Here is a 17,443-nt window from a genome sequence, read left to right as displayed (position 1 = left end):
TGTTCCAAGTGGAGTTCAGTCACCTTGCCAAGCACCCACCCCTTATACTAACTATCCTCATTTGATCAAAATTAATTTTATAAGTCATCTTCATAATCCTTCCTGTATTCTTCTATCACAGAGCCACTCACTTGCAGATATCTGCATATCAATCTCAGAGATTCACCTTGGGGCATTTCTTTTATTTGAGGTAAAGGAGAAACCAAGACTAGAGACACTTAGGAGAGCTTTCATGGTACACAGATTCCCCTCACCAACCTGCATCCTCATCTTTAATCTGGGCTGGTGGAATGTATAGGTTGAAAAAGCGTTCAGGGGGCCGGCACCATGGCTCACTTGGTTAATCCTCCACCTGCAGTGCCGGCATCCCATATGGGTGCTGGGTTCTAGTCCTGGTTGCTCCTCTTCCAATCCAGCTCTCTGCTGTGGCCCGGGAAGGCAGTGGAGGATGGCCCAAGTGCTTGGGCCCTGCACCCACATGGGAGACCAGGAGGAAGCACCTGGCTCCTGGCTTCGGATCGGCGTAGCACCAGCCGTGGCAGCCATTTGAGGGGTGAACCAAAGGAAAAGGAAGACCTTTCTCTCTCTCTCTCTCTCTCTCTCTCTCTCTCTCTCTCACTGTCTGTAACTCTACCTGTCAAATAAATGAGAAAAAAGAAAAAGAAAGAAAAAGCTTTCCAAATGGCTGTTATCAAAATATAGTCCATGAAAGATGTTTTTAGGTCATCTTATCTTATGTAAGAGTAAGTTAATACTCTGCAAACTTTGTTGTCTTCTTTATTATGTCTTAATGTGATCATGCCATTAGATAATTCAGTGTTATTCAAGATGCAGTTCTTGGAGCTGGCATTGTGGCATGGCAGGTTAAGCTGTCACTTGCAACACTGAGTGTCAATTTAAGTCCCAGCTGCTCTGCTTCCAATCCAGCTTCCTGCTTATGTGCCTAGGAAGGCAGAGGAAGATGGCCTAGGTGCCTAAGCTCCTGCTGCCCACATGGGAGACCCACATAGTTCCAGGCTCCTGGCTTTGGCCTGGCCCAGCCCAGGCTATTGCAACCAGCAGATGGAAGATATCTCTCTCTCTCTCCCTCTATTTCTCTCCATCCCCCCTACCCTGTGTGTATCTCCTTCTCTCTCTTTTTTTTTTTTAATGTTTCCATTTTATTGCCTCCTTCTCTTTTTTAAACTCTGCCTTTCAAATAAGTAAATAAGTCTTTTTTAAAAAATGAAATTATTTTACCCTAGCTAGAAAAAGTCTTAGTCTTCAAAAAAAGAACTTTTGGGGCCGGTGCTGTGGCATAGCTGGTAAAGCCACAGCCTGCAGTGCCGACATCCCATATGGGCGCCAGTTCAAGTCCTGGCTGCTCTACTTCCTATCCACTCTCTGCTTATGGCCTGGGAAGGCAGTGGAAGATGGCCCAAGTCCTTGGGCCCCTGCACCCATGTGGGAGACCTGGAGGAAGCTCCTGGCACCTGGCTTCAGATCGGCACAGCTCCAGCCGTTGCAGCCAACTGGGGGAGTGAACCAGTGGATGAAAGACACCTCTCTCTCTGCCTTTCCTCTCTGTGTAACTCTGACTTTCAAGTAAATAAATAAATCTTAAAAAAAAAAAAAAATCAGTCATAGGGGATATTTAGGAAAAAGGAAAAGAACTTTTAAAAAGCTTTGAATAATATTAATATTATTTTTTTCTTTTACTAGTGCTGCTTAGTTTTTGATCAACTCAGAAAATGTCACCTCTGTCGGACATACTTAAAAGGGTATTCAAAAAGTTTATGGGAAATGGATATTATAAAAAATTCTGTATGTATTTTAAAATCCTTCATATCAAAATAAACTCACCTCTTAATCCTATTTTTTGAAAAAATTTTTTAAAGATTTATTTGAAAGAGTTAAAGGGGAAGTCAGAGATCTTCTATCCACTGGCTTACTCTTAATCCACATACCTCACCCATTACACTGCGCTTGCCCTCCAAAACTTTTAAAGTACCTCCTTTTTGCTATCCTTAGTAAAAAATAAAATTAGAGTAGTTTTTGAAATACTTTTGAAAAAATATTTTATGAAATAAAAACAGGTAACTATATTTAATAACACTGAATTTTTTAAATTACTTTTTTGCATATTATGTTTTCAGGTTGAACAATTAACAAATCATCTGAAGGAAAAAACAGACAAGTGCAGTGAACTTTTGCTGTCTAAAGAGCAGCTACAGAGGGACGTACAGGAACGGAATGAAGAAATTGAGAAACTAGAGTGCAGAGTAAGGGAACTGGAGCAAGCCTTGCTTGTCAGTGCAGACACTTTCCAAAAGGTGTGGCATTTTGTTTGGGTTAATTTTATCAAATGTTCTAATAACAACTACTCTTCATCACACAGATACCAGTTTTTTAAAATAAAAGCTTGCTGTTGACGTCTTTATATAATGCACATGTCTGTGTCTTTGTTCACATCATAACTGTTTGTTCTTATTTTCAAATGTTGCATGCATACTACAGGTCTTCAGGAAGAAATATTAAAACAGAAGAATTAATTATCCCTTAACCATCAATAATAGCTAAGCTAAAAGGATACTCGTTTAGATTAATGGTCTGCCCCGAAGTAAGAATTAATTAAATCTATCTCCATAGTCTACAAAAAGCAAAAATGAATTAAAGAAGAGCAAGATAAGGAAGTTTGGGATAGGGACTAAAAGTCTGAGCCTTCATTTCATCTGAGAAATAAATTTTAAGTATCAGAAATTCTTGCTCCAATTTATGAAACTTTTGATTCTTCACTGTTATAAATTTTCTAAATGGGGAAATAGAATTAGTACTTCTGGAAAAATGTAATAATCAGGATTTACTATTTGCAACTTAATGTCTGAAAATTCTTATGTGTTTGAAGGTGGAGGACCGAAAACAGTTTGGAGCTGTAGAACCTAAAGCAGAGTTGTCCTTAGAAGTACAATTGCAGGCTGAGCGAGATGCCATAGACAGAAAGGAGAAAGAGGTAAGGAATTTAAGTGACAAAACGTGGTTCAAATTCTTTTAAGTCTGTTACTTTGAGAATATAATTTAAATAGATTGGAGTTTATGGCCTAAAACAGAAGTTGAGATTGTTTCTCTGCTTCATGTCTGAGTGGACCAAGAAGACAGTAAACACATGCACAGACAAGCTGAAATGTGGAGCGATGTTTCCACTAGGGAACTGAGCTGCCTGGAAGCAGAAAGCAATTTAGAGGAACAAAATGTGTGTGTGTGTGTGTGTGTGTGTGTGTACTTCAAGCTATTGTTTTATTCTGGATGATTTCAGTGCTGTTTTAAAATATAAAAAACACCTTCTTTAAATAATTGTTAATGTTCTCTTATGTTTCTCTACTCCTTCCCTTCCATTAAAAAAAATCCAGTATTTTAGAACAGCAGCTTTCTAGTTACATTATAACTTGTTTAAAGCCTTTCTCTACTAGTAGTTTTCCTAAAACTTACCATACTCTACTTTGTGTAGCTATATCATAGCAGTTTAAATGTTTAAAATTTTATCTTTGTCTCTTTCCATATAATTTTCTCAGGACCTTTAATGTGTTTTAACACATTTTTTTTAAAGATTTATTTATTTATTTGACAGAGAGGCAGAGGCAGAGAGAGCAGTCTTCCATCCATTGGTTTACTCCCCAGATGGTCACAACGGCCGGAGCTGGGCTGATCCGAAGCCAGGAGCCTAGAGCTTCTTCCAGGATTCCCATGCAGGTGCAGGGGCCCAAGTACTTGAGCCATCTTCTGCTTTCCCAGGCCATAACAGAAAGCTGGATTAGAAGTGGAGCAGCTGGAACTTGAACTGGTGCCCATTTGGGATGCCAGCACTGTAGGCAGCAGCTTTACCCACTATGCCAGAGCGCTGGCCCCTTTAACAAATATTTATTGGACTGAAACGGTATAGAAGTATTAATAAGTACTTTGGAGAATACAAGAATAATTAATGTATCAGATAAAGGTATAGCTCAAAACTTTTAATTTAGAGAGAAGAAAACGGCATTGATGCAAATGACTGCAATTGAACTGATCATTTCCATGAGAAGGATTTTCTCACTTTCAGTAATACTGACTGACATGTATCTGAGAGACTTTTTTATTTTGTTTTGAGGTTTCTCTATTGGAGACAAGGAGCACTTTTGTTTATATATAGCCACTTCTGTGTGTTTGAAAGGAATTGGCATTTAAATATTACCTTGCACTAAATTATCTGCTCAAAATGATGGACCTTCAGAACTGGACTGCAAAGCAGTAACAGTTGATTATGGCTAGTTGGTTAAGCTTACTAATATACCTGTATTATCTTTAGAATATATACCACTACTATCTTAACTTCATGAGCTAAGTTTCTAATAGCTGTCTGCCTTTTACTTAGAATTGTAATCATTTAGAGCTACAAGAAACCATAGAGAGCATCTATCAACTTACTCTCGGTTTTTACAACAAGGAGACAGGACCAGAGATGTTGCGTGAGTAAGGGGTTAATCTGAGAGCTCGTCCCTCAGTACTAGCTTTTAATAACTATAACAGGTACTCTGTCAGAATGCATTCAGTTACTTGTGACTAGAGATGGAGCATGAGATGCAGGAATGTAGAATTAAAATATGTCTTGTCATGAAAATAACTTGTAAGCACTTGTTCTTTCCTGAAAAACAGGAAATGTTCTCTGATATCTGCTGCAGTATAAACATAAGGCGTCCACATGAGTCATTATATTTGTGATACTCTCAAGATCTAGTTGTATAAAATCTCTTTTTAAAGTTTGACTCTTTAAAATGCATAATAAATAGGCCGCGGCTCACTAGGCTAATCCTCCTCCTGCGGCGCTGGTACAACGGGTTCTAGTCCCAGTTGGGGTGCTGGATTCTGTCCTGGTTGCCCCTTTTCGAGTCCAGCCCTCTTCTGTGGCCCAGGAGTGCAGTGGAGGGTGGCCCAAGTGCTTGGGCCCTGCATCTGCATGGGAGACCAGGAGGAAGCACCTGACTCCTGGTTTTGGATCGGCACAGCGTGCCAGCCATGGCAGCCATTTGGGGGGTGAACCAACGGAAAAGGAAGACCTTTCTCTCTCTCTCTCTCTCTCTCTCTCTCTAACTCTGCCTGTCCAAAAAAAAAAAAAATCATAATAAATAGAGAAGAAAACTTTAAAAGATTTTCAGGCTTATAGGAGAAGAGGAGTAATGTGGATAGAAATAGGATTTCTTTTAGAAAAAAGATGCCTTCGGTAGGCTTTAGCTCTCTAGAGAGATGATGAGGTCTAGCCTCCAGCAAGCAGTAATAAATGATTAATGATGATGGAGGGCTGTGGGCCAGAAAACGCTGAGTATTTTTTTTTTTTTTTTTACAGGCAGAATTAGATAGTGAGATAGAGAGAAAGATCTTCCTTTTTCCGTTGGTTCACCCCACAAGTGGCCACTTCGGCCAGTGCCTGCCGATCCGAAGCCAGGAGCCAGGCGCCTCCTCCCGGTCTCCCATGCGGGTGCAAGGCCCAAGGGCTTGGGCCATCCTCCACGGCCTTCCCGGGCCTCAGCAGAGAGCTGGACTGGAAGAGGAGCAATCCGGACAGAACCGGTGCCCCGACCAGGACTAGAACCCGGGTGGGGTGCCAGCGCCGCAGGCAGAGGATTAGCCTAGTGAGCCGCGGTGCTGGCCGGAAAGTGCTGAGTGTTTTAAGTACCTCATACCATCAGTCTTTTACAGTCTCCAGGACAGGCTGATTTATCTCCATTTTACAGATGAGTAAGCTTAAGTAACTTGCTGAAGTGACCATGTACACAAGTGGTTAAGCAGGGATTCCTCCCAGATCTTATGATTCTGGAATCCTTGTGATGCATATTGGGACATGTTTTACCTTGTTAATGAGAAATATTAAAGGCTGTCTTTCTGGACCTGTGCTGTAGCACAGCAGGTTAAGCCACCATCTGCAGCGCATGCAACCCATATGGGTGCTAGTTTGAGTCCCAGCTGCCCCACTTCCGAACCAGATCTCTTCTAATGTGCCTAGGAAAGCAGCAGAGATTGGACCGGGTCCTTAGTCCCCTGTACCTACATAGGAGACCTGGATGAAGCTCCTGGCTCCTGGCTTTGGTCTGGCCCAGCCTGTTGCAGCCATCTGGGGAGTAAACCAACAGATGGGAGACTTCTTTCTCTCTGCCTCTGCACTCCCTCTCTGTAACTTTGCCTGTCAAATAAATAAGTGAATCTTTTAGAAAAAAAAATGTCCCTAAACATGTACTGAGCTCTTACTACACTTGGAGCACCACTGTCCAGTTGAAAAACCAGCACTGGACTTTAAGAATCTACATATATTCTGGGAATCTACATGTATTCCAAAGAGATTTTTTAAAAAATACTTAAAAGAAAAACATGTAGGTATAAATTAATGTAATCCAACCAGACTACATGTCAGTTGTTAGATAAATAAGATTAAAACAAATTTAAACATTAATGTTGTTCTTCTGGTTTGGAGGTTGTTGTAGGCTCAGTAATAAGGTATCTTGTCCTAGAGTCTGGCTTAGTAAGGGGGAAAGAATGGCCTGTAGTATCGTTCTGGGGATTGCAGTCTCTAATGTGATGCCTCAAGTTCAGTTAACTTACAAAGTCGGTGATTGAGACCAGAACTTCTCAAACTTTAGTATGCCTGTGAATCATGTGAAGATCTTGTAAAAATGCAGGCCTGGGGTGCAGCATGAAATGCTGTGCCTTTTTCTTTTAATGATGCCACCCTGCTGCTCCAGAGACACCCTTTGGAGCAGCAAGGCTTTAAGTCAAGAGCAAAAGTGAGGGGCCAGCGCTGTGCTTCAGTGGGTTAAAGCCCCAGCCTAAAGCGCTGGCATCCCTTATGGGTACAAGTTTGAGTTCCTGCTGCTCCATTTCCAATCCTTCTCTCTGCTATGGTCTGGGAAAGCAGTAGAAGATGGCCCAGGTGCTTGGGCTCCTGACCCACGTGGGAGACCTGGAAGAAGTTCTTGGCTCCTAGCTTCAGATCAGCTCAGCTCTGGCCGTTGCAGTCTTCTTGGGGAGTGAACCAATAGATCGAAGACTGATCTTTCTCTCTCTCTAGCTCTACCTCTCTCTGTAACTCTGTCTTTCAAATAAATAAATCTTAAAAAAAAAAAAAAAAAAAAAGTGACCATAAACTGTTGCGTGAAAAAAGGAAGCAAATGTCATGTGAGGTAGGGCAGCAGTTTTGAATTTCAGTAACTGTGTGTTAAAATAACACCTGTCATCAAAAGTAGCTGAAGGATAGGTGGCAAGTAAATACTATTATATTAGATAACTTTGAAGAAGACATAATCATAACAATTTTTAGTAGACTAAGCTAATAATTATATATGCACACTTACTAAGTAGGTACTTAAGTGCCTACTAAATTTGGTACTGGTGTAACAGAAGAAATTTTATATGTAAATCTGAGACATTACTTATTAGAAGCAGGATAAATGATAGTGTAGGATGGAAGACTCCAGAGATAAGCTCCCCAGGTTCAGAAGCTGGCTTCCCCACGCACTAGCTGTGTGACCTCAGGGCAAGCTACTCCTCTTTGTGACTTCCTTCCTCATCTCTGAAATGGAGCTAAATCATAGAACAGATCTTAGAATACTGTTACACAATTTAAAAAATAACAGTACTACATGTAAAACACTTTGTGCCATGCCTAGCCATAAATTGTCTATAAATGATGACTATTGTTGTTAATATTGGCAGTATTTCTGCTCAAGAAAGAGCAGGCTGATTTTTTAAAGTCTTGTTTTGCCAGTGTTGTGATTCTAATGATATGGTGTGTCTGTGTGGTGTGTGATCAGCCCAGGCGCCCTTTCAGCTTCTAAGGCACTAAATGATTTACAGGCTGTTTTCTGAGCCAGATGCTCCTCCTGCATCAAAATCTTATTTTAACACAACCATTTTGATGATCGAGTAAATATACATTTGGAAAACCATGCATTAAATATTTATTAAGGAGCTACAAAGCAATGAACTAAATGACTATTACACTTCACAACCAAAACTAATTTTTAAATATAACAATAATTAGCTTTTAATATTTGTCATTAGTTTCAGTTCCTATGTAACCATCAAAGAGCAGTTCTCTTACCGTTACTGACAGTCCTCAGAAATTAACTAAATTTCTATGGTTCTTCCTATAGGAGCTCTCTAATTTTCTTCTAAAATGATACTACTGTTAGCTTACTGTAAGGTTTCTGTAATTCAGACTTAAGGATCTCTTGATCTTGGTGTCTACTTCTGCCTAGGCAAATGGTGTAGTAACCAAATCTTATAGTGGGTTAATTAGATATTTGTGGACTAAATTAAGCAGATCTTACTTGGTAAGTAAGATCAATCACTGACTTGATTTTTAGCTGTTTTGGAGCCTTTGGCAACTAAATTTAGAGTCAACTGAAGGACAGTGCTTCCCCCTGCGGCTCTCTCCGGCTTCATCAGAGTATTTTAGAAAGGAAATGGCAGGTGTCCTTCCTCTGCAGGTCTCCCCTTCCCTGGAGCAAGATGGTTCAGGAACGTTACAGCTGGAGCCGGCCTAGAAAAGCCATGTTTCTTTACTCTGATGATGCAGGGTTTCTGCATACGTGCTTATTTATACAGCTGACACAGCACCTCATTCTACCCTAACAAATAAGCATTTATGTAAATAATTTCTTCTTTTGGTAATTTTGATTTCAAAGATCACAAACTTAGAAGAACAATTAGAGCAGTTTAGAGAAGAACTGGAAAATAAGAATGAGGAAGTCCAGCAGCTACATATGCAACTAGAGATACAGAAAAAGGAGTCCACTACTCGCCTGCAAGAACTTGAACAAGAAAACAAATTATTTAAGGTAATGAATTGAGAAAAACTTTGCTCTGTAAATAATCCATAGTTTTGGTCTTACATCATTTTAATCAACATTCACTGAATTGAGCTATCAGATAATACTAACAGGAATATTAGCAGGCAGTGAATTTGCATAAAACCTATTTTTCAGCTCAACCTATATAGTTGAATTCACCATAAATGAAAAATGTTGAGATTTTTTTATCAAAATAGCTTAGGAATTATTAACGTGCTAAAACCATACAGCTCTAATGTTTTCATTTGTATAGTATAGTTATACTATGTCTTTTGTAAGAGTTAATTGACAGCCGGCGCCGCGGCTCACTAGGCTAATCCTCTGCCTTGCGGCGCCGGCACACCGGGTTCTAGTCCCGGTCAGGGCGCCGGATTCTGTCCCGGTTGCCCCTCTTCCAGGCCAGCTCTCTGCTGTGACCAGGGAGTGCAGTGAAGGATGGCCCAAGTACTTGGGCCCTGCACCCCATGGGAGACCAGGATAAGTACCTGGCTCAGGCCTTCGGATCAGTGCGGTGCGCCGGCCACAGCGCGCCAGCCACGGTGGCCATTGGAGGGTGAACCAATGGCAAAAGGAAGACCTTTCTCTCTGTCTCTCTCTCTCACTGTCCACTCTGCCTGTCAAAAAAAAATTAATTAATTAAAAAAAAAAGTTAATTGAAAGAATGGTCTGGAAGTGACTTGTAATGCTACAATCAAATGTGATGTTTATTTTTGTCCCTAGGATGAAATGGAGAAACTGGGATTTGCGATAAAGGAATCTGATGCTGTATCTCCTCAGGACCAACAGGTGCTGTTTGGAAAATTTGCTCAAATAATACATGAAAAAGAGGTAGAAATTGACCGATTAAATGAGCAAATTATAAAACTTCAACAGCAACTTAAAATTACAACAGATAACAAGGTATACTCATTTAAAGTTGTCTAATATCTGAAATTGAATTAAGCTAGAATTTTAAACATCAAAATAGTTACAGTTTTTAGTTTCCACTAAATTTAAAAAACAAATCTTTATTCTGTTTTAGTGTATTAAGACACATTGGCTTAAGCTGTATGTGTTTTTGTCCTCTCCGAATCTTGTCAAAGGGTTTTAATAGGAGACTCTGTGACTTAGATTTCATCAAATCATCCTAAATGTATTAAAAATTCATCTATTTAATATGAGTTAAGGGTGATTACCTTTGGGTGCCATCTTTTGCAGACTTTATTTCAGTATTTGTTCATTTTCAGTTAGAATGTTTTGATACTGACTAGTTTCCTAACAGCAAGTCAGCTCCTAAAAGTGAAAATTACTTTAAGTTTAACAGAACTTCCTAGATAGTTCTAGGTCTTTATTTGATCTGATGAGGGAAATGTTGGTCTATATTGTTATTAAGGTAACATGTTATGTCTGGGAAGGATACTGATTTTTGTTTTGTGCATGATCATCTCTTTAAAGTTCTGCTCTAAAATAAAATAAAATTCCTAAAATATAAATATGTATTTATTATGTATGTTGCATTTTTTCATTAACTAATAGGTCATTGAAGAAAAAAATGAACTGATAAGGGATCTTGAAGCCCAGATAGAATGTTTGATGAGTGATCAAGAACGTGTGAGGAAAAATAGAGAAGAAGAAATAGAGCAGCTCAATGAAGTGATTGAAAAACTTCAACAGGAATTGGCAAATATTGACCAGAAGACCTCCGTGGACCCCAGTTCCCTATCAGAGGAAGCAGACAGCTTGAAGCATCAGTTGGATAAGGTGATCGCAGAAAAGCTGGCCTTGGAGCATCAAGTCGAAACCACCAATGAAGAAATGGCTGTCACGAAAAATGTACTTAAAGAAACCAATTTTAAAATGAATCAGCTAACCCAAGAATTATGCAGCTTAAAGAGAGAACGTGAAAAGATGGAGAGAATCCAGAGTGTACCAGAGAAAAGTGTTAACATGAGTGTGGGTGATCTGAGCAAAGACAAACCTGAGATGGACCTAATCCCTACTGAGGATGCTTTAGCACAGCTGGAAACTCAGACTCAGCTCAGATCTTCAGAAGAAAGCAGCAAAGTTTCCTTGAGTAGTTTGGAAACAAAGTTGCTTCAGCTGGAGAGCACTGTTAGCACAAAGGACTTGGAACTTACCCAGTGTTATAAGCAAATACAGGACATGCGAGAGCAAGGCCGATCTGAAACAGAGATGCTGCAAACGAAGATTGTAAGCCTGCAGAAAGTACTTGAGGAGAAGGTGGCTGCTGCCCTTGTGAGTCAGGTTCAGCTGGAGGCAGTTCAGGAGTATGTGAAGCTCTGTGCAGATAAACCAGCAGTTTCATCAGACCCCGCAAGGACAGAGGTACCCGGTTTAAGTCAACTGGCAGGAAACACGATGGAGTCCGATGTATCCGCACTAACCTGGAGAATCTCAGAGTTAGAAAGCCAGCTGGTGGAAATGCATTCTAGTTTGATTTCAGAGAAAGAGCAAGTAGAAATCGCAGAGAAAAATGCTTTGGAAAAAGAAAAGAAACTGCAAGAGCTGCAGAAGCTTGTGCAGGACAGTGAGACAAAGCAGAGAGAGAGAGAGAGGCAAAGCAGGCTTCACGGAGATCTTGGCGTTCTCGAGGTTTGTTCTCCATTTGAATTCTCACTTAAATACCCTAAGAAACTCTTGCTTTGTTCCTTGAACTGATTGCAAGTTGCTAAATATGGTGTTCTGTTTACAACTAGCAATTTTTATATGAAGAGGTTTTATAAAAATATTATTATACTGTTCTTAGGAGAAAAACTTCAGGCAAACTGAATTTAACAAAAATTTAGCATATTTGAGCAAAAAATGATTCATGAGTCGGATGGAACTAAACCAACAAAGGTTCAGGAAGCTCTACTCTGCAACAGTAGAAGTATTTATTTATAGACAGAAGTCTCAAAGCTCAGAAATGGCATATAGGTTACAGCTAGATGTTTGCCTTATTTGGACATGGTCTGATCAGTTGGTTGCCTGTGATTGGCTGGAGCCTGGCTGTTGATGATTGGCACAGACTTGCTTGGTGGTTCTATTCCTGAGTTAGGTTCTCAGTTTATTTAGAGTACTATAAGTTAGGTTGTAGTTCTCTACACAGAAACTCAAGGTACAGAGACAGCTGCAGGCTGACCTTTATTTAGCACTGTGCTGTCATATTATTATCACTGGAACAATGGATACAAACTATGTTTTGTGGGTTTAAAACATGACATTTATTCTATCAGCTTGTTCATTAAATACAACAGTCAGAAGAAACATTAAGTTTATTAACACATTCCCTGGGACTTGTATGGGTTTTTTTCCCCTTGATTTCCCTGTAATATGCATATTATGTCATCATCCCTCTTAAGTAATGAAAAAATAGCAAAATATGTTACTGTTCACCTTAATTAATATGTGATAAGTCATTATGTTCTATAAATTTTACATCTGCTAATGGATGTCATTCTTTCTTAGAGATGCCCCTGCCAGCTATAACTCGTAATCCCTGCAAGTCTACTTATGTCAAGTTCAGAAATCATACTTAATTCTTAGCATGTAACAGATAGGACAAAGACTTCTTTTCCTTCATATTGTCACCTCATAATTTTATCATTTTGAACGGTTAGAAATGCAGTTTTATCCAAATACCAAATTAACTAGTATATCAGGATTCTATAATTACATAATTTATTTTGTAAAAATGTGATTCTATTTAGTAGATTTTTTTTCCTTCTAGTTCATTGGAACTATATATTACTGTAAGTAAATACATAAATATTAGAACACTGTGATTTTTCACATATAACTTCTAAGAAATAGTTATACTTAGTTATGTCTTTTGAGAAAAGTGATATAAATTTGAAACTCTTGAATAGTAACAATATTTTCATTACTTTATAAATTTTTAGAGTATATACTAATGATATTATTTACCTTGCATTACAAAAAGGTCATTTTTTTTCTTGGAGTCTCAAGAACGTAAAGTGATGACCCTGGAAAAGTTTCCCTGTTGCTTGAAAGAGCATTGATCATTTCAACTCTAGTCTGGCAGTTATTTCTGGAAAACCTTCATTAGAATGTGTTATTGCAGGGCCAGTTCTGTGGCACAGCAGGCTAAGCCCTGACCTGCGGCACTGGCATCCCATATGAGCACTGGTTCAAGTCCCGGCTGCTCCACTTCCGATCCAGCTCCCTGCTAATGTGCCCAGGAAAGCAGCAGAAGATGGCACAAATTCCTGGGTCCCTGCACCCACGTGGGAGACCCAGAAGAAGCTTCTGGCACCTGCTTTGGCCTGGCCTAGCTCCGATTGTTGTAGCCATTTTGGGGAGTGAACCAGCAGATGGAAGAGCTCTCTTTCTCTGTATCTCTGCCTTTCAAATAAATAAATAAATCTTTAAAAAAATGAATATGTAATTGCCTTGCACTTGGCTTTATATCACTCTCAATTTTTTATTTGAGAGGCAGAGAGAACTCCCATCCATTTCACGCCCCAGTTGCCTGCAAAACCTCAAGAACGAAAGGTGGCCAGAAATTCAGTCCAGGTCTCCCATAAGGGTGGCCAGGACCCACTTACTTGAGCCACCATCTAATGCCTCCCAGACTCAGCATTAGCAAGAAGGGACCCAGGAGCTGGAGGGGTATTGAGTTCAGGCACTCAGATGTGGATTGCAGGTCCTTTAACTGACATCTTAACTGCTAGGCTAAATATCTGCCGCATTTACGCATTTTTAAGTGATGTGTTTCTTGTTTTCCCACTGTCACTCAGTCAACTACAAGTGAAGAAAGTGGAGTTTTTGGAGAACTTGAGGCTCTTAGAGCTGAGTCAGCAGCTACCAAAGAAGAACTTGCCAATTACAAAGAATTGGCAGAAAAACTTCAAGAAGAGCTTTTGGTAAGATGTTTAACATAGCTTCTAACTCATTTATTCAACCTAGCTTTTTTTTTTTTTTTTTTTTTTTTTTTTTTTTAAAGATTATTTATTTGAGAGGTAGCGTTAACAAACAGAAAGAGGGAAAGACAGAATGAAAAGTCTTCCATCTTCTAGTTCACTCTCCAAATGGCCACAATAGCTGGAGCTGAGCAGATCCGAAGCCAAGAGCTTCTTCCAGGTCTCCCTCACAGTTGCAGGGGCCCAAGCACTTGAGCCATCCTCCACTGCCTTCCCAGGCTTTTAGCAGAGAGCTGGATTGGAAGTGGAGCAGCCAGGACTCAAACCGGTGCCCACATGGGATGCTGGCGCCACAGGCGGAGGCTTAGCCCACTACACCACAGTGCTGGCCCCTCGACCGATCTTAATTTCATTTTGTAATGTTAACTCTGTGGGGTGGGCCTTTGCATATAAGGTGCTGATGAAGACACCTGCATTCGATGTCAGAGCACCTGGGTTCCACACGTGCCTCTGGCTCCCGACCCCAGTTTCCTGATAATGCAGACCCTGGGAGGCAGCAGCGATGGCTCACGTAATTGCATTCCTGCCATCCATGTGGGAGACCTGGACTGATTCCCATTTCCTGGCATCAGCCCTAATCAGAGGCCATTGTGGATATCTGGGGAGTGAACCAGCAGATGAGAGATCTCTCTCTCTCTGATTCTCTGCCTCTAAATTAAAAAAAAAAAAAGTAATATCACCTATAAAATAAGCCCATACTTATAACTTAAAAACTAGGGGAAAAAGAAAAAAAAGAGAGCAACAACAAAAAAAACTAAGGTTAAAAAAAAGTATTTTGTGGACTTGATGAAAAAGTCCCATTGTTAAAATTTCTTTGCAAGCATCTCCTTGATTGGATTTCCTGGGAGTCTTTGTTAGGAGGATGCTTTGGCTCTCCAGTGTGTTAGTGAAGAAACACAGGTGTTAGAAGAACCATATATCCCATGAGAACCATAGGTAGAGAGCGTGATAAAATGATTTCACTTCTACAGTATTCTGGGCTATATATATGGAGAGAGAGTGGAATGTTCCTCTTGTTACTCGGAGGGAAATGCGCACATTGGCATGAATTTCACTCTTTCTCCACTCTGCCACCCCCAAGTTTATAGCTGATGTGGAAACTTCAACTGAGTGCTCGCCTGTCCTGTTCTTTCTGTCGTAGGTGAAAGAAACAAATATGGCATCTCTTCAAAAAGAGTTAAGCCACGTTAGGGATCAGCTCACCGAGGCAGAAGACAAATTATCCCACTTCTCAGAAAAAGAAGACAAGACTGAGGTACAAGAACACGGGACGATCTGCATCCTAGAGCCATGTCCTGGCCAAATAGGTGAAAGCTTTGCCTCCCAGACAGAAGGGGCTGTCCAAGTGAACAGCCACACCCAGACTCCACAGATTCCTGTTAGAAGTGTGGGAATCCAAACCCATTCACAGAGTGACAGTTCTCCCGAAGAAGTCGCTGAAATAATCAGTCGGTTTACTGAAAAAATTGAGCAGATGCGAGAGCTACATGCTGCTGAAATTTTGGATATGGAGTCCAGACATATTTCAGAAACAGAAACTTTGAAGAGGGAACACTGCATTGCTGTTCAGTTACTGACAGAGGAGTGTGCGTCCTTGAAGTCACTGATACAGGGTCTGAGAATGCCAGAGGTATTTGATTTTCATGATATGTAGTTTTTAACAGTCTATGATATTTTTCAAACTTCTGTGTTTTTAAGAGAAATTTAAACAAAAAGTAACCATATGATACTATTATGATTTAAAATTTTTCCATTATGTTGAGTTAGATAATGAAGTTCCTGTGTGGATTTGGACCCTCTTTTTTTTTTTTTTTTTTTTTTTTTTTTTTTAAGATTTATTTATTTACTTGATAGAGTTACAAAGACAGGGAGAGAGAGAGAGAAAGAGAGAGGTCTTCCATGTACTGGTTCACTCCCCAGATGGCCACAATGGCCAGAGCTGAGCCAATGTGAAGCCAGGAGCCAGGAGCAACTTTGGGTCTCCCACATGAGTGCAGGGGCCCAAGGACTTGGGCCATCCTTCGCTGCTTTCCCAGGCCATCAGCAGAGAGCTGGATCGGAAGTGGAGCAGCTGGCACTCCAGTGCCCATGTGGGATGTCAGTGCCACAGGCAAATGCTTAACCTGCCACACCACAGGGCCGGCCCCTGGACCCTCTCTTCATCAGTGTTTCTTCTTATGGCAATATCCACAAAGACGAGAATTCTAGATTTGTTACAGCCAATGAAGAGTTGCATTTATTATGAAAAGTATGACAAATTTGATTTATTTTTCCTTTTATGCCATTAGAAAACAGCAAAACAATTCATTGAGTACTATTCATATTAAGGCAAAAGAAAATAATGGTTTTTTTTTTTATTTCTCTGTTTAATTAGGGTTCCTCAGTTCCTGAATTAACACATTCTAATGCTTACCAAACTAGAGAAGTGGGTTCCAGTGGTAAGTGATACAGAATGTTGATAATGTTTGTTTAAAAAGTGTTGGGTTTCTTGAGGGGCGGTTTTATTTACTTATTTTTAATAGCAAAGTTGTTTTCTTTGTTTTAGATTCTGGATCAGACTGGGGTCAGGGCATTTATCTTACACAGAGTCAGGGATTTGACACAGCATCAGAAGGCCGCGGAGAAGAAGGTGAAACTTCCACAGATTCCTTTCCAAAGAAAATAAAGGTACCAAGAGATACATACCTTTTAGCAAACTTAGTATCATTTCTGTATTGAGTATAGTATTCTATTTGAAGTTAAACAGTATAGTCTCTTTCCATATTTTGCAGATAATAAGGTATAATATATTCAGTAAATATGTATATAAGGACTGATATAATTTTTAAAAATTTTTTTATTTATTTTGCTAAACTATGTTATCTCAAAAACTAAAAAAGAAGGGAGAATGGAGGAGGGTGAGAGGGAAAAAGGGTGAGTGAAGAAAGAAATATCATGTTGTTAGAATTGTATCTACAAATCACATTGAATATGTGAAAAACTAGTTTAAACCAAAATTTAAGTGATTCAAACCTAAAAAGAAAGAAGGACCTCCCATCCACTGGTTCTCTCCCCAAATACCCAAAAGAGCCAGGGCTGAGCCAGGCTGAAGCCACGAGCCTGGAACTCAGAGTCTTCCTTGTGGGTGGCGGGCTCCAAGTACTGAGACATCATCTGCTGCCTCCCAGGATGCTCGTTAGCAGGAAGCTGACTCTGCAGCCCAGGAGCCAGGACTCACACCAGGCACTGCAGTGTGGGACATGGGATGTGGATGTCCCAAGTGGCTACTTAACCACTGTACCAATTACCCACCTCTAAAATTTTTATTCCCAATGTTTTTGTATGCAAAAAAAAAAAAAAATCCTTAAAGCAGACTAAAGGAATAGAAGACATTTCCCACCTCTTTCTTTTGCTCACACCAGTGGTTATTCATTAAATCTAGAAGCATAAGCAGCTAGAGAAGGAATCCAGAGGTGAGAGCTGTGAAAAATCACAGGAGGTAATTAGGGCTGGTGTCCTGCAGAGGAAGATGATTTGGTAGTGGTGGACCAGACAGTCGTATCTGCAGCCACCTTTCTTAATCAGGCTGGCTGTGTAAAGCTGTCCTGCTTATCATTTATTTATCCTTCTGTGTCTAACTGTTCAGTCTTTGAAGAAGTGGACCTAATTCTGGCTCTTGGGTTTTGGCTC

At 40.1% G+C, this 17,443-nt stretch overlaps 1 protein-coding gene across 18 annotated transcripts in view; it reads left to right on the top strand.

The window, feature by feature from the left end:
• AKAP9 (A-kinase anchoring protein 9) overlaps nucleotides 1–17,443 on the top strand; it is a 168,644-nt gene that overhangs the window by 127,263 nt on the left and 23,938 nt on the right. For all 18 annotated transcript variants that reach the window (XR_016222257.1, NM_001375381.1, NM_001082351.2 and 15 more), the window contains 9 exons: nucleotides 2,136–2,312; nucleotides 2,885–2,989; nucleotides 8,688–8,840; nucleotides 9,573–9,752; nucleotides 10,368–11,444; nucleotides 13,592–13,717; nucleotides 14,916–15,404; nucleotides 16,149–16,212; nucleotides 16,320–16,441. Coding sequence is in view for 17 of the 18 variants with exons in the window: in NM_001375381.1 (NP_001362310.1) it covers nucleotides 2,136–2,312; nucleotides 2,885–2,989; nucleotides 8,688–8,840; nucleotides 9,573–9,752; nucleotides 10,368–11,444; nucleotides 13,592–13,717; nucleotides 14,916–15,404; nucleotides 16,149–16,212; nucleotides 16,320–16,441 (2,493 nt within the window). In the remaining variant the exon portion in view is untranslated. The remainder of the gene's footprint in view (nucleotides 1–2,135; nucleotides 2,313–2,884; nucleotides 2,990–8,687; nucleotides 8,841–9,572; nucleotides 9,753–10,367; nucleotides 11,445–13,591; nucleotides 13,718–14,915; nucleotides 15,405–16,148; nucleotides 16,213–16,319; nucleotides 16,442–17,443) is intronic.

This window comes from Oryctolagus cuniculus, chromosome 16, assembly GCF_051225735.1.
Source record: "Oryctolagus cuniculus isolate XC-2025 breed Fujian yellow rabbit chromosome 16, ASM5122573v1, whole genome shotgun sequence".
Lineage (NCBI taxonomy): Eukaryota > Metazoa > Chordata > Mammalia > Lagomorpha > Leporidae > Oryctolagus > Oryctolagus cuniculus.
Note: the sequence above shows the minus strand (reverse complement) of the source record. Positions and strands in the feature narration are given on the sequence as shown.